Source organism: Pongo pygmaeus, chromosome 15, assembly GCF_028885625.2.
Source record: "Pongo pygmaeus isolate AG05252 chromosome 15, NHGRI_mPonPyg2-v2.0_pri, whole genome shotgun sequence".
NCBI classification, from domain to species: Eukaryota; Metazoa; Chordata; class Mammalia; order Primates; family Hominidae; genus Pongo; species Pongo pygmaeus.
This window is the reverse complement of record NC_072388.2, coordinates 78,805,492-78,828,572: the sequence shown is the minus strand read 5'-3', so window position 1 is coordinate 78,828,572 and position 23,081 is coordinate 78,805,492. Positions and strand designations below refer to the sequence as shown.

At 37.8% G+C, this 23,081-nt stretch overlaps 1 protein-coding gene across 21 annotated transcripts in view; it reads right to left on the bottom strand.

Annotated features, from left to right (window-relative positions):
• Nucleotides 1-13,007: 13,007 nt before the first annotated feature.
• NRXN3 (neurexin 3) overlaps nt 13,008-23,081 on the bottom strand; it is a 1,699,552-nt gene continuing 1,689,478 nt past the window's right edge. For 11 of the 21 annotated variants that reach the window (XM_054448166.2, XM_054448167.2, XM_054448171.2 and 8 more), the window contains one exon: nt 13,008-15,771. In XM_054448166.2, coding sequence (XP_054304141.2) covers nt 15,470-15,771 — 302 coding nt within the window. In that variant the 3' untranslated portion in view covers nt 13,008-15,469. Of the gene's footprint in view, nt 16,396-23,081 lie in introns of all 21 variants that reach the window. The other 10 variants (XM_054448164.2, XM_054448165.2, XM_054448162.2 and 7 more) reach the window with 3 other exon arrangements.

The following is a 23,081-nucleotide window of genomic DNA, read 5'->3' as shown; positions in this document are numbered from 1 at the left end:
GGTCTTGAACTCCTGACGTCAGGTCATCCACCCACCTCGGCCTCCCAAAGTGCTGAGATTACAGGTGTGAGCCCCTGGGTCCGACCTACTTTTCAGGCCTTATTAACTGCTGTGCTTCAAAAAGACAGTTCTCCCTTTACTGATGCTTTGGTGATAATGCTTTAAAGTAGTTTGTACCTTCTGTGGCCACTTTGTCCCAGTGTCAAAATGCCCCATTGAGAAGAGGATAGGGTTTTCTTGATTGTAGTGCGGTCAAGTGGCTAGATCATGGTTATGTTCCATGGGGAAGCACTGGGATTGGTTTCTGTTTGGTGAGGCACATAGGTCTAGGAGTCCAGGGCATGAGCTAAGTTTGAGTTTGGATATAACTAGGATTCAATGACTAAAGAAAGGCAAAGTAGAAACACCAGTTCTAGAGACAGGAATCATGTTGGCTGGTGGAACCAAATGTTCAAGGGCTGAGGGAGACAGAGCATTGAGGTTTTTAGAAGGGGCACTTATAAAATTCTCCAAAGAGGCCGGGAACTGTGGCTCATTCCTGTAATCCCAGCACTTTGGGAGGCCGAGGCGGGCAGATCGTGCAGTCAGGAGATCAAGACCATCCTGGCCAATATGGTGAAACCCTGTCTCTACTAAAATACAAAAAAATTAGCCGGATGTGGTGATGCACACCTGTAGTCCCAGCTACTCGGGAGGCTGAGGCAGGGGAGTCACTTGAACCTGGGGGGTGGAGATTACAGTAAGCTGTTATCGTGCCACAGCACTCCAGGCTGGCGACAGAGTGAGACTCCGTCTAAAAAAAAAAAAAAAAAAAAATTCTCCAAAGATAAGTTGTTCAATTTTACCAAAGTTTACAAGGGGTACAAATAAATAAACCTTCCCTCTGGCGTGGTAGATGCCGCCTCTCCTGTAATGATAGTACTTTCCTATTTTGTGCAAAAATGTTTGAGTTCCCATGTATTTCATTCCTTGCCCTCTGTTCTTTTTACTGGAATACGTGTGTGTGTATATATGTGTATGTACGTACATGTGTATGTATGTGTGTGTACAGTCGGCCCTCCTTATCCATGGGTTCTGCATTCAGGGAATCAACCAACTGCAGATTGAAAACATTTGGGAACAAAAAAGGATTGGTGCATCTGTACTGAACTTGTGCAGACTTTTTTTCCTTGTCATTATTTCCTAATTGATACAAACAACTATTAACATAGCCTATGTGTTTTATCCGGTATTATAAGTAATCTAGAGATGGCATAAAGTATACAGGGGTATGCTCATAGGCTATATGCAAATACTACATGATTTTATATAAGGAACTTGAGCATCTGGACTTTGGTATCTCTGGGGTGACATTGGAACAAATTCCCCATGGACACTGAGGAAGGAGAATAACTATAGACATAGTCAGCCCTCAGTGTGTATATATGTATATACATATACGCACGTATATATGCACACACATATGTATACACACACATAGCCTCTAAACAGTTTTATCTGTACTCCTTATTTTAATTAACATTAAATATTTCTAATTTTTAAAACATCTCTTTCATGAACATGTTTATCATTGTGTACTCATATTCTCTATAGATATGTTACTATGGTTCCATATATATTCACTTAACAAATATAAAGTATTGGCAAAACAACAAATAAGATATAACTCCTGGCCTCATGAAGCTGACAGCCTAGGAGGGACACCATATTCTCTACTGAAAGATCTGTAGTTCCTCGGGCATGGCTAGTACTATGGCTAGTGCATAATAAGCACTGAACAAAAATTTGTGGCTGGGCACCGTGGCTTATGTCTGTAATCCCAGCACTTTGGGAGGCCGAGGCTGGTGGATCACCTGAGATCAGGACTTGGAGACCAGCCTGGCCAACATGGTGAAATCCTGTCTCTACTAAAAAAAAAAAAAAAAAAAAAAAAATTAGCCAGACATGGTGGTATGTGCCTGTAATCCCAGCTACTCAGGAGGCTGTGGCAGGACAATCACTTGAACCTGGGAGGTAGAGGTTGCAGTGAGCTGTGATCACACCACTGCACTCCAGCTTAGGTGACAGAGCGAGACTCTGTCTCAAAAAAAAAAAAAAAAAAAAAAACTTGTAGGATGAATGAATAAATATAAGTGTATATACCAGAGTTCTTATCTCTGTGTCTTTGAATGTGTGATTTCCTTTGCCAAGAATACTCTGCCAATACTTCTAATAAACTATCCCAATAGCATTTCTCTTCTTGGTGCCATCATCTGTTTTTAGCCATTTCTAAACAATCCAGGCAATCTGGCTCTTCCTTTTTCTGTGTTCCCAATGCAAATTTATATCTCATTCACACTTCATCTGTAGAACTTAGGTACAAACAGAAGTACAACACAACATAGTCTCATGTGAGACAGACACCTAACTGCTTGAGAGCAGGAGCCTTGTTTCTTTCAGGTCTCTCTCCAGCACCCAGCCAGGGACTGGTTCACAGTAATCTGTCAGCAAATGTGAATTAGTAAATGAAAAAACTGAATTGAAATAAATTACCTCCCTACAATTGAGTTTGCATGCAAAGCTTGCTGTATTTTGGCCCCAAATTCCTCTTATGTATCTCCCATTTCTCCATGTGTCAACTAGAATCCAGCCACCTTTTATTCTTGAAATGTCTTTAATTTTCCCATTTTATGCCTTACACATATTGATGCCTATGACTGAATGCCTCTTCTACCTCTTCTACAGGTGCTAACCACCCAGACTTCGGACACCTTCCAATGCTAACTTCCCCTCTACCTTTACCACTCTTCCAACATTCTTAACTCACCAAACATCCCCTCACTCTTAGCATATTTCCCATCTCCCTATCTAAAATTATTTATCTTCCTTGAAGCAATGTCATATTTTTCATATATGATGCTTAAAATTCTGTTTTCTATTTTGTGCTTATCACACCTGTCTTACTAGATTTCAAGCATCCTGAAAGGAGGAAGCATGCCTTGCACAGAGTCTTGCAAAAAGGAAGCACGCAGTCTCTCTTGCAGTGTGTGCATACAGTTACAAAAAGATGGGAGGAGGAAATATTTGATTAAATTCTGAATATAATCCTTATTCTGCTGACAAGATTGTAAGGTTCATAGAGTTGCTAACCAAGCAGCAGCCACCAAAGCTTGTCATCATGGCACTTGAAACACCAGGGAGAGAATATTCTGGGGAAATAAAATAACAGGTCACATACGGAAGACAAAGAACCAAAATGTCATTGGTCCGTCCAACAGGAACATTAGAAGCTGGAAGACCATAGAGAAATACAATAAATAGGGGAAAGAATTTTATCTCTAGAGTTCTGTACTTGAAGAAAAGTGTCAAATTTAAATGATAATATTTCTAGATATGAAAAATCTTGAGATACATATGATACATCCATTTTCAGGGAGCTACTAGAGAATGTGCTTTACTAAACTAGGGGAATAATGTAAAGGAACCATGTGAAACCAGAAAACAGGAAATCCATCACAGGAGAGGATGAAAAAACCCAGTTGATGATGATGGGTAATAGCTGTGAAAGTGGCTGAAAGAGCAACCAGTTCAGATTGGAGCAAGAAAATAGAGAACTCTGGGAGAGATGCCTCAAAGATTAACACAAGGAGATGAATACATCATTAGTAAGACTTGACGATGGGAAAGCTTATCTTGAGTCATTTGTCAAAGCCATTAATGGGAGTGAGAAGATTCAGCCAAATGAATCCAAGTAGGTGAGGGGGGGAATGAAAAGTGATTATCAATTCCAGAAAAAGCTAAGTATTTTACAAAAATTTAGGTAGAAAAGCAAAAGGAATTGTAAAAATACTTCAGTCAACAGGACAGTATTTTTGTAGTCATAATCATAAAAGGACCTAATAGTATTTAATTAAAATGTATAATATAACTATATTGGAAGAATGAGGAAGAGAAAGGGAGGTGTCAAACAAAATCCTAACATTTAACATTAGGAAGTCAGTAACATCTGAAATCAGTGAGTCAAAAGATAGGTTCGTATTTTCTCTGGAGAAATGTGGAGGTAATTACCAGAGAAAATAAGACCAGAATGTGGTTTCCTCTGGCAAGCAGGATATGGGAGGACTGAAGGAAAACTAGAGCAGGGGGCTGCTGTTATTTATTATAAAGCTTTTATTTGTCCTATGAAACTATATGTATATATTGCTTTGTTAAAATAAATTATAAAAATGTATTATTGGACCCAGTAAACCTATGGATAGGGATATAAAAGTTTGACACTACGTATCAGGTAGGTCATCACAGCATTCATCTGTCATTAATGGGCAAATGACAAAATTTCATTTAATGGAATCCTATAGTAACATAGGCAATCTACATTTGATAAATGTATTTACATTAAAGGGTCTAGGAAGGGTACTGCTTGATGTTAGGTCTTGGTGGTATATAAACAATGCAAGCTTTAGAGTTTACATTCCTTAGTCCATATCTTGCTAGCTATGTAATCTCAGATGACTTTTCTGAGTTTTCTCAAAGACAAAATGAAGATAATATCCATATCATAGGACTCTTTAGGAGTAATATTCAAATTGCTATAATTGTTGGCATTGTTAATATTGCTGTCAATACTGGTTCTGCTACCATGACCTATATTTGGAATTTGGCTTACATGTCTTATAATTTCTTAGGTATCAGGGAAGGGTCAAGTTCTGATCTCACAACTTACTGGAAGTGTGAACTTGGACAAGTCATTTAAATTCTCTAAGCCTGATTTTTCTCAATTGTGACAGGAGATAAGAGTTTAGCAGAGAGTTTAGCAGAGATCCTAATAGTAAGGTTCAATTCACTGCATTCCTTTTTTATCACTTTCCTCTAGCAAATCAGCTTCCTTCTCTACCATATCAGCAGTATCCAAATAATTCATCGTAGATTCAAAGAACTTTCAGATTGGAAGACATCTGAGCCATTGGGCAGGAAAAGACATCAAGTCACGCTTTTTAAATTAATAGAGTTGACTACTCTTTTGCCCTAAAGCATAAAATTGTTCTTTTGTGACTTTAATAGGCTACTGTGCTTTTCAAAATGTGGTCCATAGACCAGCAGCACAGAATTGCCTTTGCAGGTTAGAAATGCAAATGTTTAGATCTCATTCCAGATGAACTGTAGTAGTGGGGCCAGTGATCTGTGTTGTAAAGAGCCCTCCAGGTGATTCTCAAAAGTGCCAAAGTTTGACAAATGGCTGGCCTCAAATTTTCAAAGCACAGTGCTGGGGGAAAAAAAAGGAAAATGATAAAGATGTGTTTGTACATCCCATGAGTATCAGGTCAGCTATATTCAATTGTTCCTTCCACTAAAGTTGATCGGTCACCTCCTCTGTGCCAGACACTGTAAGAGTTACTGAGGATTCAAGATGAATTTTTTAGGTCATGGCAAACACTTGCCTGACCGACCACAATTTTCATAAAATCATTCTACATATTTTCATGGATTCAATTATTGGATTTCTTATAAATATGGATGCATTATGAAGCTCTCCAGGATTACTTCCTGGGCTCTAGCTTTCCAGTTTAAGTGATCATATTTTCTGATGTCTCATGTCTATTTTCCTAAAAGCTGCTATATTGTGTGTAAACTCATCTGCCTTCTTGAGTGTTTTACATATAATTTACATAGAATTTGGCCATAAAGTAGATAATCTTCCTCTTTATCCAACTAAACCATCTACCTGGAAGAAAATTATCTTTACTTCTCTGTGACTTTATATTATAGATGATGATAGCCAGGGTGTTTTGGATCTTTTAATATAAATTGTTCCAGTGTGTACCCATCTCTTCAGTCATTACACACTCTCCCTGAAAATACTTCTTAGATCTAAATTGCTAAGCAGGGATTCCGTGTTCCCAAGGCTTTAATGAGCTGCATGTATGTCATTGCCACTTTCTTGCAGCCATAAAGTCAGAGAGCTTCCAAGTTTTCAATTTTTAATAAAGAATAAAAATCTAAGTAGATTCAACCTAAAGCAGGAAAATAAAATAATAGAATACGGGTTATGGAGGAGGGAAGAAAGCAGGCGGGAGACAGAGGTAAAGAAATAAGCGTTATCAGCATTTTAATAGGAATGAATAAACAGTCTGCACTATAATAAATCTCCTAGGCATTTGATCCCAATAAACCATCTTAATCCTCAGGGCTATTCTGGCAGCATGAGATAACTACTCTGAAACCAAAATGTATTTAGCATAAAACTCACATTCACATGTTTACTGTGTATCTGCTTTTAAAAAGTAAATTGAAAATTTAAACTTCTTTGAGGTTGTGTAAGGGGAAACAGCCTCTAAGGGCCCCTTCTGCGTGTCATCCAGCACTTGCCTGCCAAAGTCAATGCTGGGATGCCCAGTGGTCGGGGAGTTGGAGTACTTGTTGACTGAGGCCTTTTAATCCGCTGTTTCATCTGTGAGCATTATTTGACTGGCTTAGGCTTTGAAAACTTTCTCCTTTTTGTGTGCATGTAGAGGGCTTTTTGATATGGGCATGATGGCAGTCCCACGTCAACTGATTTATGTCACAGAAATATCAAAGTCACATGTCTATGTATGGTTGACCTGTAAAATCTTTGAATTAAAAAAAAAATTGCTGTTTTCAGTGTTAATCGTGACTAAGGAGTGCTCCAATTACTTTTTATCCTTTTTTTCTTTTTTCTAAGCCCATTAACTTATCTATACCTAATGTTCTCAGTAAAACACACTTGCCAGTTACTACTTCATAACATCAACCTGTCTAGTTATAAAAGCTATTGCCGGTCGGGCGCGGTGGCTCATGGCTCATGGCTCATGCCTGTAATCCCAGCACTCTGAGAGGCCAAGGTGGGCAGATCACAAGGTCAGGAGTTCGAGACTAGCCTGGCCAACATAGTGAAACCCCATCTCTACTAAAAATACACAAAATTAGCTGGGCATGGTGGCAGGTGCCTGTAATCCCAGCTACTTGGGAGGCTGAGGCAGGAGAATCGCTTGAACCAGGAAGGCAGAGGTTGCAGTGAACGGAGATCGTACCACTGCACTCCAGCCTGGGTGACAGACTGAGACTCCGTCTCAAAAAAAAAAAAAAAAAAAATGCTATTGCCCTGGTGTACATATATGTACCAAACTGCAGCTTGTCATTTGCCAGATGAGGAAGTCAAGCCTGTCCACCTAAGCACATATGGGACTTATGTTCTTAAAATATATTTTAGGGAAGTGGCGTTTATAATAGCAGTGTTTAAATACGTTTTGCATTTTTTAAAAGAAAAAGATACACAAGTTCTAGTACAAAAGACAAGCACAATACCTGAAGCGATTTACAATGTATTACCATATAAGAACAAGCAACTCATTTTTTTCCTTTTGTACAAAAGAAGTGGAGACAGAGAGAGAGAGAGAGAGAGAGTGCGTGTGTGTGTGAATTCAGAGCTTATCTGTTAGCATCAGACACTACTGGCATGAAGAGAGAGACCTCATTATTATTTTAGATGCTTTAATTCTGGAACTGTCTTCTGAGCAATTACAAAATGCTTAGAAGCAGCTCTCCTGCCTCTGCTCTCTTCCCCTGCCCTATCTTTTCTTCTTTCTTGCTTTGATTTTTAAGAAAGAACTGTCCTAGACTTCCCACATCAAATCTGACATCAAACCAGATCTGGTTACTCATACCCATACATGCATATAAGTACATTTTCCTGCGTGGTATATGAACATTGAAAACTATACTGTAATGCCAAGGAAGTTTTAGCTTTTCAGTTTTAATGATGCCTCTATTTTTATCTACTTTCTGACCCCCACCCATCAGCCTGTCTACTGTACTCTTTTGCAAACCTAAACGACCTGCCTTAAGAATGTTTATATATGCTCTGCTAAATTTCCAAAATAAATAAAATATCAAACTACTAAATGCAGAGTAGAACAGAAAAATCATTAACTTGTTGAAACTAATTATTCTGTGTTCCATTTGGCTCCATGGAATCAAGAAGCAAACGTTTATAGTGGTTCTGTCCATTTATCCTAACACCTACCTTGACTTTATGGTAGAAAAGAATGTACTATCAAATAGTCTATATGTAACTGTGACTTTCTCTCTCTCATGATATTTTTATGATGAAAATTCTAGGTCAAAAATGGCAAGTGAGTGAGAACAAAGAAGAAAATCATTGTCAAAAGACAATGGAGCAGTAAAAAATCATAACTTGAAAATGGGCTTAAGGCATATCTCTTCTGTGTAGACTCGTAAATTCAGTATAGTTAACAGCTATTGAAAATACATGAATATAACCCTCTTAAAATATGCTAGTAGATCTGTGATCATGTTTTTAGAGGTAAAGGTATTTCTTAGCTTTTACATGTACAAATTAGAAGTCTCCCCTTTTACTTACTCTCTTGAAAGAGTACAGATTCTCTTCCACGATGGCACATTTTACAAAAGATATAGCAGCAATATATAATCTATAGACCGCTTTTTATTCATTTTAAAAGGTGATTGAGCACAGTTGAATTGAAATACAAGCTGAAACATCTTTTCACTTTTTCAGGCAATCTCATTAAATGATGAAAAGTCTACTTAGCAGCTAATCTCTTTTATGTTGTCACTGAATAAAGAACTGGAATCATGCCATTCATTGTCCATCAGAAAGAATGTTAGGCTTAGGTACACTAAAACACTAAATAAGACTCAGGTCGAGAGGCCCAACAGTAACTCTTTGAATGCTTTTTGTTTTATAACTTTGTGCAATATTACAAGATATTCTTTCATAGGGAGGTGGGCACAGATAAAACAAAGGTAACAAAATATTGATCTTGAAACTAAGTGATGGATAAATGGGGGTTTGTTACGCTATTCTCTTTGGGGTATATTTGTAAAACGTTCACAATAAAAAGTTAAAAATAAAATAATGCATATCAATAAAGGGATGCATGGTTGCTTGAGGTATTTGGCTGACCAAGGGCCACAAGAAAGCTGAAGGATGGAAACTCAGAAAAGGAGTGACATTCTTGGGATGCAGGGCTTCCCTGGGCCTAACTGAAGCTGGTAGCTGGAAACAAATAACTAGTGCTGATGAAGGAAAATCTTTGCTAATGAGTCAGCAACTAAATTTTATATTGTCTTGGCAAATGAAAGAATTAGAGAAATACTAAGAGTGATTGCCAAACTTTCACATTTTTATTAACTTTTTGGTCCTGGTTAGTCATGCATATAGCAGCTAATTTTGATCCTGCCTGAATCAAGTAACAAAGCCAATTGTAATAATGACCAACATTTATTTAAGGTTAATTATGTGTCACACATATGCTAAGCATTTCACATGAATTATTTCATCCAATATTTCTCAAGAAATCTGCAAGATAAGTATAACAAAATTATAGGTATGAAAGCTGAGCCTTAGCTAAGTAGTTTATCTTAAGTTACAGTACCAGATGAGCCATGGCATTTTCAGTCTAGAACCCATGTAACCATTAAAAAAAAAACTCAGATATCTTGAAATTCACTCTACTCATTTAATGTATCTCCCAAGATCTGAGCATGCATTGCCTTTAGCTGTTGTTGTCTTATATGCCCTCACTCTCATGCAACCCTAACACTACTTTTCTATCCTACTCACGTGATCCTACCTGTTCTGTGGCTTGGTGTCTCTTGGAATTATTTGCTCTTCTACTTGGGCCATGTAACCACTTCAAAAAGGTTAGAGGTGCTTCCCAATTCTGATTCCCTTGATACTTTGGAACTTTAACCTTTGCAATTCCCACTACTATACATTTGCTAGAAACAGAACCATATCCCCTCCAACATTCATATGTTGAAGTCCCAACCCCAAACATGACTGTATTGGGAGGTAGTGTCTTTAGGAAGTAATTAAGGTCAAACACAGTCATAATAGCAGGGCTTTAACCAATAGCACTGGTGGTCTTATAAGAAGAGCAAGAAAAAGAAATCTCTCAGTGCATGAACAGAAGAAAGGCCCTGTGAGTACATAGTGAGAATGTAGCTTATTATCTACAAGCCAGGAAGAGAGCCCTTCCCAGAAACTGAGCCCAAACAAACTTTGATCTGCAACTTCGTTTCTGGAACTGAGAAATACATTTCAGTTGTCTACCCAGCCTGTGGTATTTTGTCATGGTAATCCCAGTAGACTAACACAACATCCTCTCATTTCCTGCCTTAGCTTCCACTTCAAATGCTTCTGGAAAAAGTAGAAAATGACTTGCTTCTCTAGAGACAGGTTTATGAAAGAGCTCTAAATTCGGAACCACAAGACTGGATTTTAAGTCATGACATTGTCATGTATTAGCTGTGTGACCTTGGAGAAGTCATTTAAGTTCTTCGGGTCTGTTTTCTTTGTAATAAACACAATTAGAAAAATATATGCTCTCACTATTTCAACAATAAAAGAAAAAATAGTAAAGATATAAAGTTGTATTATTAATGGCAGCTAACCCCTTACTGCTATTTAGAGATCTTTTCATTAGCAGCCTTCCTACCAGTGTTGTCAGTGGACTGCTGCCATTAATCACTCATGGGTCCCACTTGGGTATCTGACCTTGTCCTTTAATATATCCAGAACACTGAAGCCCTCTGACTACAGCTTTTGTAACTACTGTAGCAATATGTCAGTTTCTGATCCCATTCTCTCCAAGAAGATTGACTTACGCCTTTTTTTCCCCCCAGAATAACATCTCTATCAGGAAACTCGGTTGCTCCATAAGAGTAAATCAGTTATTACCTTTCATTTCCAATATGCTCGAGTCGTTTGTACTCGATGACAAACAAGCCCTTGATCTTGAACTTCTCAAGCTATTCTCTCATTTCTCTCTTCCCGTTCATTGATATGATTTCAAAAACCTTCCTACTCATATCTTCCTCCAATGTACTTGTTGCAGTCTGTCATCAATCCAAATTATGGTTTTGATCCTGCTTGCTCCCACTTTAAGGCTTTGCTTAGAATGACATACAGCCCTTATTTCTGCCTATCAGTTTTCCAAGGTTTACCAAAACGTCACCCCTTCTATGAAGCCTTCCCTTACATAATTTCTTCTAAGCTCCCAACTAACTTACTTTGTACTTTTTGATAGCTTATTTGCATTCACTGTAGTATCATTATTTCTGCATCTTTACTAGATGATAAGCTCCCAAGGCTCTCAATTTAATATCTCATAATCATTTAGTAAATGTTCAATAGACATTATCAAACTGATCTTAAACTATATAATCAAGATATTAGTTCAACTGGGACAAACACAGGGCTTGGATATTTTTCGGAGAAAGATCAAACTTCAATTTGAATATGGGCAAAGAGAGACTGGGCCTGTATAGATTTATACAAGAGACAAAAAGGCTTAAAATCCTTCCAGCCATTTTCTGCCTTTGTTGAAACAAAGTAACAATAGCCAATAGTAGACTAGCTTGCACGTAAGTGTTCAATAAATGTTTCTTGAGTTATAGAAAAAGTGAATGCTTAAAGTAGTCCTAGAATTATATACTAAATAGTGAGATTTAGAAAGATTTCGGGAGGAGTGGCTCACACCTGTAATCCCAGCATTTTGCAAGGCCAAGGTGGGTGGATCAGTTGAAGTCAGGAGTTTGAGACCAGCCTTGCCAACATGGTGAAACCCTTCCTTACTAAAAAAATAAAAAACAAATTAAAAAATGAGCTGGGTGTGGGTGGCCCATGCCTGTAGTCGCAGCTACTCAGGAGGCTGAGGCAGGAGAATCTCTTGAGGTTGAGAGGAAGAGGTTGCAGTGAGCCAAGATCATGCCACTGCACTGTAAGGCTGCAAGACTCCATCTCAAAAAATGATGGGAGAACATCTAATATAGAACTTTGAAGACAGGAACAACAAAAAAAAACCTTGCATAATTTGATATCACTGAACCTGACTTTTCCCCCCCATTCCTAAGATAGTCGATAGTATAACCATTCCACTAATGTTATCTCGAAGGCATAGGCTTAACTAAATATATATTTTTAAAATTCTAACTCTGAAAACTGGTAACCAACATATGGATAAAGGATAGCTGTTCAGTTAAAGCTATATTTCTAGATCACAGTGAAGAACAAAGGGTAGATGGATTATCCAATTGGCCAAGTAAGTGTGTGCTGAGAGAACCAGAAATATGAGACATTTCTGTTACAATGGGTGTATGAAACAAGTTGTAATCAGAAATTCTTGTAAGAAGCTGTTAAAATTGAAGCACTCATTTAAATTTTGGTTTTGGATTCTGTTTTTTAATTTTAAATTTTAATATGGTGGGAGGCTTGGAAAGAAGACATCTAAGACTTTATAGTGCTTATGGCACTATGTGAACATAGTTTTAAATACTGTTTAAAGCTTGTTGATTTACAGAAAATACGTAAAAGCTACGAAATGCCTTTAAAAAACATAGTATCCAAGCCGGGCGCAGTGGCTCACGCCTGTAATCCCAGCACTTTGGGAGGCTGAGGCAGGCAGATCATGAGGTCAGGAGATCAAGACCATCCTGGCTAACATGGTGAAACCCCGTCTCTACGAAAAATACAAAAAATTAGCTGGGCGTGGTGGTGGGCACCTGTAGTCCCAGCTACTTGGGAGGCTGAGGCAGGAGAATGGTGTGAACCCGGGAGGTGGAGCTTGCAGTGAGCCGAGATCGTGCCACTGCACTCCAGCCTGGGCGACAGAGCAAGACTCTGTCTCAAAAAAAAAAAAACAAAAAAAAAACAAAAACCCAAAACAAAAACATAGTATCCAATAATCTTTTCTACAATACAATGTTTCTATCTTCTTTTCAGAAAAATGTACTCCCTCCTGGTTATTCTATCATAGCAATTTAAAAAATAATGCCTCAAGTAACGGATGATAATTATCTCATAAATACGCCATTTTGATAATTTAATGTAATAATTAGTAACTGCTTAGAATATCTTCTATCACATGAAAGTGGTCTAGCTCTTATTCGGCTTTTAATAAGATATGACATACTTAGCTTCAGTGCGAGATTTTCTCAAATGTTAAGAAAATAAAAGTGCATCAGCATACAAGGTTTTGGGAAGAACATTTTATTGCTAAGCATATCCTTGAATGAAAATGCAAATATGAACTAAAAGAGAAAAGAAAAAAGAAAAAGCAGTAATGTCACAACATCATAAAATAAATTCCTTTAGGTTCTGCTAATAAAACAGGAATATGATAGAAGCTCACATAGAGAATGCACATGTTCCCATAAAATTGTCCAAATAGAAACTTACACTAAAAGGAATATAACAAATGTATTATTACTCAAATTGAAAAAAATGAAAGAAAGCAGGAAATCAGTTCACAAGACCTCAAGACTCCAAGAACAGCAATCTTTTACAGACATCAAGATATAATCAACTTCGTATAGGCTGGGCCGTTTAGGTTATCTAAAATCGTGCTTTGATATCTCTTTATAATCCTGTCTTTTTTAATGATAACAAAAAAATTAAACTCTTAACACATTGAAATATTAGATAATGAGGAACACCTCTTTCCATACACATTAGTAAAGGCTACCATTTAGATTGCACTTTTTGCCCCATGTCGTTAAGATATTTTTTCAAAGTCAAATATTCATGCAACTTACAAAGACCAGCAAGAGTAGATTTCTAAATCTAAACAGCTGATTGATTTTCATCTGTACAAAAGAAATTGTATATCTGACCCTCCAGAGGACACACTTCATTTTTGTGTGAATATTTGTCTTGCTTTGTCTCTTGCTTTTTGGATAGCTATGGCCATACAACCAGTTTATTGTTTTTCTGTACATTGTTTCCTCTTTACAAAAAGAAAAAGACAACCAGAATATAAACTAAACAGAAATAAACAGGAAAAAAACCGTTCTTAAAGCAGTATGTACATAGGTGGCTAAGGAATTATACCAGCAAAAATGTAGTAAAATATGTAAACAAAATCTGAATTTTTTTTTAAATTCTCTTTGACACAGTTAACTGTGACAAAACTAAAATTCACACTTTCTTCACATTTTAAGGTTTGCTTTTTTGTTGTTTTGTCATTTTCTTTTAAAACAACATTCTCATTCCATTTCAAGACTTTAACAGATTTCCTGTGTCAGTCATCCCATCAAACATACCATGATAAATATATCTGTATATATATTTATTTATATATATATTATACTATTAAATTCCTTTTGTGTGTGTGTCACAGCAGATTTATTCATTTATTTGTTTTTAAAAAAGATGGGTGAAGAGAGAAGTGAGCAAATGGAAGGACAGAGTTATCCATAAATGTCAGGCTACAAAATTAAACCACTATGAAAACCATTGTCATGTTCGGGGCGGGGAAAGAACTATGTGTTTTGTACTCTGGCATGACATGGTTGGCTTGTGTGACCTTTTGTGGTTCCATCACGAGTTGAATTCCCCTACTGTCTGGTTTGATAATTCAACAGACTTTAATATTGTCTTTTTTATTTGCATGCATTTCAATCAGTCACAGATCCAGCCCACCTCCCCTTCCTCTTCCGTAGGAAAGGCTGTTTTTAGTTTGTGGGGCTTTCCTCTTTAACACAATTTGGCTGGGTGAATGGACAGGAACAATATTGTTAGGTAAAGCCAATAGCTCTGATAACACCAGCCCTAAACCCATCTGTTCCGGGTTTGGGTGGTAAATTCTGAAATTAGATCCTGGGGGACCAGCTTTTCGAATCAATTTATCATCCATCACATGAATTTTGCTATGTGTTCAGCAAAGCATCTTATAGCAAACAAACAACAGATTCTAGAGACACCATAACCTGATATGTAGAGTGAACACCATGGTAGCTTTTGAGTTCATATGGCAATAGTCTCTCTCACTTTTGTTTTGAGTTTTTTTCCTCTTCTGATGTCCAGTCATTATCAAAAAAATAAACAAAAACCCAAAAGCCATTTTTCCCCTCAGATCTTAAAGTTACACGCACACTGGTCAGAACCAGATAAGGGTTGTGGGTTTTTTTTTTGTTTTTGTTTTTTGGTGTTTTTTTTTTTTAACTTTTTTCTTTTTTTGTTCTTGTAGTTTTGTTTTTTACATAATTAAACCGAAAAAACATGGTTACAGTCAAGCTTCACAAACATCATTACAGACTCACTTGGAGTTATGGAACAAGTAAGCCATGAAGTCTTCTACCTTTTAGTAAAAGGTCCTCCGGAGAAGGAAGTTTCCAGGCCTGCGGAAGTGGTGGAGCCACCGTCCGGCTCCAGAGCGCTAAGTGTGTGCTTTATGATACAGCAGGGCACAAAACCTTCTGTCTCCCAGCGACCGCTGGGACCTTGCCGCAGCCGTGGCTGAGCTTTAGAGAGAGATGCATCGCTGTGTGTGTGTGTCCTTTAAAAAACGGTTTTCCCCACCAGAGTCGTGGTTATATACCCCATTTCATAGTTCCAGCAGTTCTGACATCTGTGAGATCTCACCGTCCAAAGATTCATAGGCGTGGATAGAAATAACTGAAAACTCGAGTGTGAGCAGTGTTCGCATGTTTACACGTAATACTCCCTGTCCTTGTTTTTCTGTTTCTTGTGGCCGCTCTTCGAGCTCTGCTGCTTCTCCTTCATGAGCGTGCCGTTGCTCTGGGCGGAGTTGCTGATGTAGTTCCGCGTCTCGTCCACTTGATAGGACCCCTCGTCCCTGTTCCTGTACTTGTACATGGCGTACAGGAGGATCAAGATGCAGAGGGCGGCAGCAGCCACAATGCCGACGACCATCCCTGTTGTGCTGCTCGACTCCCGGATCACCTCTGAGGCCCCCGGAACCCGTCTGATTCCCGGCTCCGTGGGGTTTGCTGTGGGCACATTACGGAACATGGGGGAAGTAATTAGTGGGCTCTTCAGTTTGGTGCTGTCTAGCTCATAGGCAGTGGGCAACGGAAGCAAGACTATATCAGGCTGGGGTTTGAGATCACGGTTATTCATTTTGCCAGCTGGCAATTTGGGCACCATCCCAGACGAGGAGGAAGCTGTGAAGCGGATCAGCTCAGGGGATAAAGATGTGGTAGTAGTCCTACTAGTTTCGGAGACTTTGTTAGGTCTAAAGTCCTTGGATTCCCACTTGGGCGCATGTGCTTTGTAGCCACCTTCGAAGATTGAAGTGGAAAGACTCTTATCTGTTACCAAGGAGAAGGTGGTGTAAAAATCTTCATCATCAGTAGGGGGCAGGTTAGAGTCAAAGGTTTCCCCTGAGCCATACCCAGATATCACCAAGCCATCATCATCACAACCATCGCTGCCTTGGTCCGACAAGCAAGGTAACCCCGCCTCAGAGGTCATGGACAGGGAATCTTTGGTGGTCTCAATAATGGTGAGGAGGGGGCGAAAGGTAGGGGGGAGTGTAATGGAAGGTGCACGAGTAGCAATAGGAGGGGTAGCTAAAGGGTCTTCTACAAGAAGAGGGATAACTAATTCACCTCCTGGGATGGAAAAGAAAAAGAAAAACAATTAGTATATTTGTAAACATAACTCTCACTCAACCAACGTCATTCACAGGTTATGCCTCAGAAATTATCATAAAAAGATCTGGATCTTTTCTGGATGGAGTCTAATCATTCTAGGCAGATTTGGAGCCTTCTGTATGCCTCTTGCCACCCAAACCTGAAATCCCTAGATCAGGGGCTTAGATTTTTTAAAGATACTCTCAAGTAATTATTCAGATAGAATTCAACTATATATGTTCTTTCCAGGATCTGCTTATGGGCTGATGACATTCAGTCAAATGATACTGTTATAAATAGTGGCTGGCTATCAAAATTGGTATGTGTGGGTACATGCACACATTGTGTGCTTAACTTATGAATTTATTAACATGCGTTTAAGATTTCTTTATTGCCTTCTTGGGATTCTACTTATTTGCTCCCAGGAGGATGAGAATGACCGATTCACCATCTTTTTGAGACCAAGATCAAGAAACATAAAAGATCATGACCTTTGTGTTTTCTTAAGTTACTTCCTTTTATTTCACACTTATTAATCACAGTCCTTGTTTAAGCCGAGTGATAGGGATTTACAAAAAGTTAAAAATGTTCATCTAACAAATCCATTTTGACTATGCTTTTCCAGAAATCCCCCTGACTATTAAATGACAGCTTGCCTTGCATTAGTCTAATATTTGTATGCATTGCTTTCATGCTGTATGCAATATATGCTGAGCTGGAAGCTAGATTTTCAAAATACCCAGCCTAGATATCCATGACTTGAAACTTTTCCACTCAGAAATGTTGACTTAGCAAAGTGAGTTTTTTAAATTGGTGATTGCTAACTAGTGTGGCAAAAACATATCTGTTTACCCATAGACCCTCATTATTGCACTTAGAATCATATGGACTAAGTTGGGAAAGAAAGCTCAGAATAGTTAATTAAATCACAGGGCCTTGCAGATCATGGGTACCACAAATATTCTGCAGTAGTGGTTGTTTACCTGGCTGTAAGGCCAAGATTGCTATGCATCTATGTCAGCAAGATAATTGATCTCTCTTCAGTGTCTTTACAGTGTTATTTTCCAAGCAGAGGAAGAATCTTAAGAAGTTACAGTCCATGTCTCTTTATTGAATTTATTCCAGAAAAATGTATTCCCACTATCACTTAAAAAGATCTGCTCACAGGGATGGTATGAATGTTTCCCTGCCCCAGTTAGAAGGTTGAGATACTAATGTGACGTTATTGTTGAAGGCCTCTTTCTGAGCTGACCCATTGAGCTGTCAACTGGTACAACGTACGTGTGTCTTACACTTGGCAATAACTTTGCTGTGATAGTATAGTCAGTGAGTAGCTTTTAACAGATAAGACTGTAGTTGAGGTACCCACCTCATCAGTAACAAAGCCAGACAAGGAGGTGATTCAGTACCAGAATTCTAGGGGTACTCCAAGGGAATAAGCCTTGGAGCCTACACAGTCTTCCAGGGTTTTTCCTATGAAGATTGATTCACGAATTAAAACTCTCCTTTTGAATGAACAGGAAATGCTTCAAGGTGCAACCTTTCCACAACTTGCATCTTGAAACCTTTCCCATGCATCCAGATTGTCCAGGTTTCAGGTGTGCTAAGAGAAGGGCTTCCTGAGAAGAAAGCTAATACCTACCTTCAAGCCCTGAGAAATTGTTGGTGCCCATGTCGGAAGCTTTTATTCTCTCCCTGTTTAGCCTATAACAATTGTGTTCTGCAGAAAGAAACTGAGTTTGGGAGGGAACTGATAAGGTATATAATGTGTATCATTTAGAAGGGAAGGGACAACAGAATGTTGTAGTGTCATCTCTGGCCTATGTGATAATTTTACTATGAAATTCAAAAAACACCTTTTTGAGATTCTCAAGATGATCTTATAGTATGTGCTCTAAACCTGAGCCTCTATTCTAGTGCTCAGAGTTTGAAACTATTGAGCAAAATGATCTGTGCAGATTTGCCAAAGATTCACACTTAACTGTACTAGACCAGCAGACAACTATTTTTTTTACATTGTGAACATATATAATTCATATGCCTTACAACTTATTTAATGCATAATTTACACACTTTTGCTAGTTTTTATAAATGGAATTTGGAGTGCAGTTCCCTAAAGGTAAGCCAGTCCTAAAACTAACTCTGAGCAAACTTTCTTATTATTCTTCTGCTAGGGGGTCCCAAGTGGTAGATTTAAGGTGATATATGAAAGAGGGCAATGTTTGAGTAATAGAGCGGTGATGAGAGAGAGGAAGTGAAGGCCCATGGACTCTGTCTAAAGCTTCCTTAAGGATTTCTCAGGCACAGTTTTACTTACCTTCAGAGGACAAGGCAGGATTTTCTTTTTTAACTTATCTACAACACAGGTTTAACATGTGTGTTCTTTTCTGGCACAAACACCGAGTCATTTGTTCCTTATGGCAATGACAAATCTACCCCATGTAGAGTAAGCAAAGACGAAACTAGGTTAAAGGACAAGGAATAACTGATATCTTAGGAGGCAAAGGCCTGGTACAAATAGTTTGAATATAAAGGCAAATTGTTGGGTAAGAGGCAAGTGTCCCTTTAAGTGGGATTAAGATCACCATCTTCATGATTACAGAGTGGCATTCATTTGCAATTTTAGTGTACCATCTGTGACACCCAACCAGAGTCTTAAATTTGCCTTTTTGTTTTTTCAGTTTGTTTTTTCTCCTTGCAATACCAGCTAAAGCTTCCACAGTGTACTTGTTGTTTCAAAATCTACAAACTGTTCAATCTGCAGTTGAATTACTTAACTTTCCTTTGCTATCTCCCTCTCATTTAACACACTAATGCAAGTATCTTAGATTTAAAAAAAAAAGAGTAACCACATTTTTTATAACTGCACAGTAAAAGGGTTCTGAAGCTTGTTAATTTATAAAGAGCTTCTAAAAGCCTGGTGAGTCCTAAAGTGAAATAAGAGCTTATTTTAAAACTAAAATGATGGGTATGCTATTTCAGAGTTTAGAAAACAAAATCTTTCAGAACTACTGATCTCTAGTTTTCTTTGCCATTTTGTTATTAATCTTGGTAGCAGCGATAAAAATGATAAATGATACCCTCTGTTGGGAAAATCTGAGCCCAAATTATGCTGATTTTTAGACAGCAAAGTGGTAGAAGCTTTCCTAACCCCCCTTTCCTGGCTTCTCAAGAAGTGGGAAGATTGCCTTCAGTTTAAAATGAAGTCAACTGTGGTACAGGGGGGTCTTTATGACAAATAGGAATTCTAATGAAAATAGGTAGAACATTTAAGATAACAGTAAACATGAAAAATGCCTGGGACAAGTGTATATGTTGGTGTAATTAATTTTAATATTAAATTCCATGTTTAAGATTGCAGATGATAATAGTGTCCTCGGGGGATCAAAGGCACACGTCATTTGAGAGGAGAAAGTGATGTATTTCTCCTACTATAAGATCATTAATAGAAATCACTTAGTTTGGCCAGGAGCGGTGGCTCACGCCTGTAATTCCAGCACTTTAGGAGGCCAAGGCGGGCGGATCCTGAGGTCAGGAGATAGAAAACAACCTGGCTAAAATGGTGAAACCCCATCTCTACTAAAAATACAAAAAAATTAGCCAGGCATGGTGGCTGGCACCTGTAGTCCCAGCTACTGGGGAGGCTGAGGCAGGAGAATGGCGTGAACCTGGAAGGTGGAGCTTGCAGGGAGCCGAGATCACGCCACTGCACTCTAGCCTGGGCGACAGAGCGAGACTCTGTCTCAAAAACAAACAAACAAACAAACAAAAAGTAGTTTGGTGGGAAGCTATTCAAGTCTTCTTGTTTATTTTAATCAAAAGTGACTACCCTGAGAAATGTTCAAGTAGCTGATAATATTTTCTTCACTTCCCAGAGACCATGAAGTCAGTGATCAACTATGTGTCGCATGCCTACCAAAGTATTCATGGAAGCAAATAACCCAAAGTCATAAAGGGTTATGAGCAGAGTAATACAAAACCTGTAATCCATCAAAATCTTAATTTCCTATGCTATCCCCAGAATTTTCTTTAGTTTGGGATAAAAGCTATCTGTATTCCTTAAAGTTAGCATTTTAAAATCAGGCATACATACCCCTTTTTGGCAGAATTGTGCTTTTCTTTAAACCAGAGAGATCACTAGAGATATAAAAGGTCTATTTTAGCCCTGAAGTCTTCCCGGCTTTTTTGCTTTATGAGTGTATTTGTAGATATATAATTCATGCCTCTAGTGCTTATATCCAGCAAAAGGGGCTCACTGCCATCAAAAAAGTGTATAAAAAATTTAATAGAACCCTTCTGAACTGTGAGAATGTTGTGGGTGATAGTGAATGCAGTGGGTTATCTTTGGAAAAAAAAAAAAAAAAAGAACAAAAAAACAAGAAGCATGAAGTTTCAACACTTGCCTCTCTGGAGATATTTGGGTTTTGAGAGTTCACGAAAATACCAAAACAGTGATGCTGAACAGTGAGACTCTGGGAGAGGACACCATGCTTGAATTCCTTGAATTCTTTTTATATATTTGGGTATTTCACCTCATCTCTTATTTGCATTATTCCAATTTTCTGCTTGAAAATTCACATAATAAGGGGAAATCATTCTTTTCCCCCCAAGAATTAATTTTTCAAAGATATTTAGCTCCTTGGTGACATAGAAGTGTATACTTGTAACACATAAATATCATAAAGCTTGTAACCATGAAATTGCTCTCTATCAATCTTCGGGAAAAAATAGTCATGGACAAACAGGGCAAGTACCTGGGGAGAAGACAGTAGAAAACCTCAAGTGTCTCAAAGAGGCTTAACTTGTATTTTAACAGGATGAGAATTTCTAGGTAGGGCATTCTCCCTCCCTTCCCTACCACCCTTCCACCCCAGCAAAGGGTTTGTCTGAAATAGGTTCGATTTTGAAAGGCTACAGATTACATTTTTCAACAATAAGATGAGCCACAGCCCCTTAATATCATTATGTATTATAAAACATGAAATGTCAAGTGGAGTGTTTCATTTGCTTATTAAGAGCTTTGCTTCTGAAGTAACTCAGACTCTTAGCATCAGAACTCTGTAGGAGTTCCTACTAGTGCTACGAATTTGGTCAAATTTCTTAAACTCTATGGAAAATGAGAATAATAAAATACCCTACCTCAAACCATCAATGCAAATATTAAAATAATACATATTAAGTATTTTTTATATGTTAGATGGTTAGCACAGTACCTACTGCTATTCAGAAATGCTAGTTACTAATGTTATTTCTACTAATGTATTTGAGCTATAAACACTTAAATAATCACTTTCTTCTAACCCTTCTTTATTTAGTGGCTTCATGCTAAAGTAGAAGTATAATTATATAGGATCTAGATTATTGAGGCTATTTTAAATAATAGAATATAAGGAATAATTTATAATTCAAAGAGCTTGTATTTTTTTAAAATAAACTTTTATGAAATTTACCTTTGGATATCTTTTTCATAGAAAGAAAATATTCTAATGCAACAAGATAAAACAACATCCCATTTAGGAAGTTCTAAGTTTGAGACCTAAAATATTATCTAGCATGTCAAACAACACAGAATTGCATAAACTGAGGTAGAGAGAGCCCAAACATTAAGCTGCTGGCTTGGAAGCATCTCTTATCCACCATTCAGTTTGATATTTCCATAACAGTTTCAAATAACACAAATATCTGTAAAGCAAAACAAGTAACTTCTTGATTAAAAAATTTTATAGTGCTTCTTACCAATCTTATGAATGTTGAAGTGCATAAGGCAGCATTGGTCCAAATAATCTTAAGGTGAAGGAATATTCTTACCCTGTAGTTACACGATGATGGTACCTACCTGAAATATTTTGTATGTATAACTTTAGATATGAAAATCATCATGTTTTCTTGGTAGAATCTTAAGATCCCTGAAAGCTTACCTGATTAAATCCTTGAGAGAAATGAAAAAGGGAAAAGGAGAAGAGACAAAGGAAAGAGGGAGAGAGAGAATGTGTGTGCGCCTTCTGTGTGTGTGTCTGTGTTTTCGCCAGTTGTTAGTTCCATACACTGGAAGGCGTCAGTATCACAGAACAATACTCGAAACACCTGGGATTCTTGATATCTTCATTTTCAGTATAATTGATTTTGTAGCCTGAAGCAAAGGTGAGAGTATGATCCTGGATAACCAAACTCTACCATAGTCACTTGAGAGTACCTTATTTCCCCTTTGCTGAAGGAAAAGAACTAATTTCCTAAATGCTTTTTAAGGAATTTAAAAAAGATGCAATTACTGCTGGTACTACTTGGAGCTAACCCAACTCATTTTCTTCTGGGGTACAGGCCTCCCACTGGCTGGAAACAATTTTAAGATACCAAATAGAGCCTACCAATACTTTCAAGGCTTTAAACATGGTGGTGAAAAAGTTCAGGCAAAGAGGCCAGGCTTTGTTTGGGTGGTAAGAACAATGTATTAACCTCCTTCTACTGAGAGTAGTATTCACATTGATTATTAGAAGCAATTCGGCACAAAACATAACAGTGAAAATTCAGCAAATAGACACAAATGAAATAAAAAATATAGTCTTCAAAATTATATAGTAGAAAATAAAATCAACTTCATAGCCAAAGTAAGCTGGGAGAAGGAGAGCAAATAACATTGAGGCATTCACAATATAATAAGAACAGAA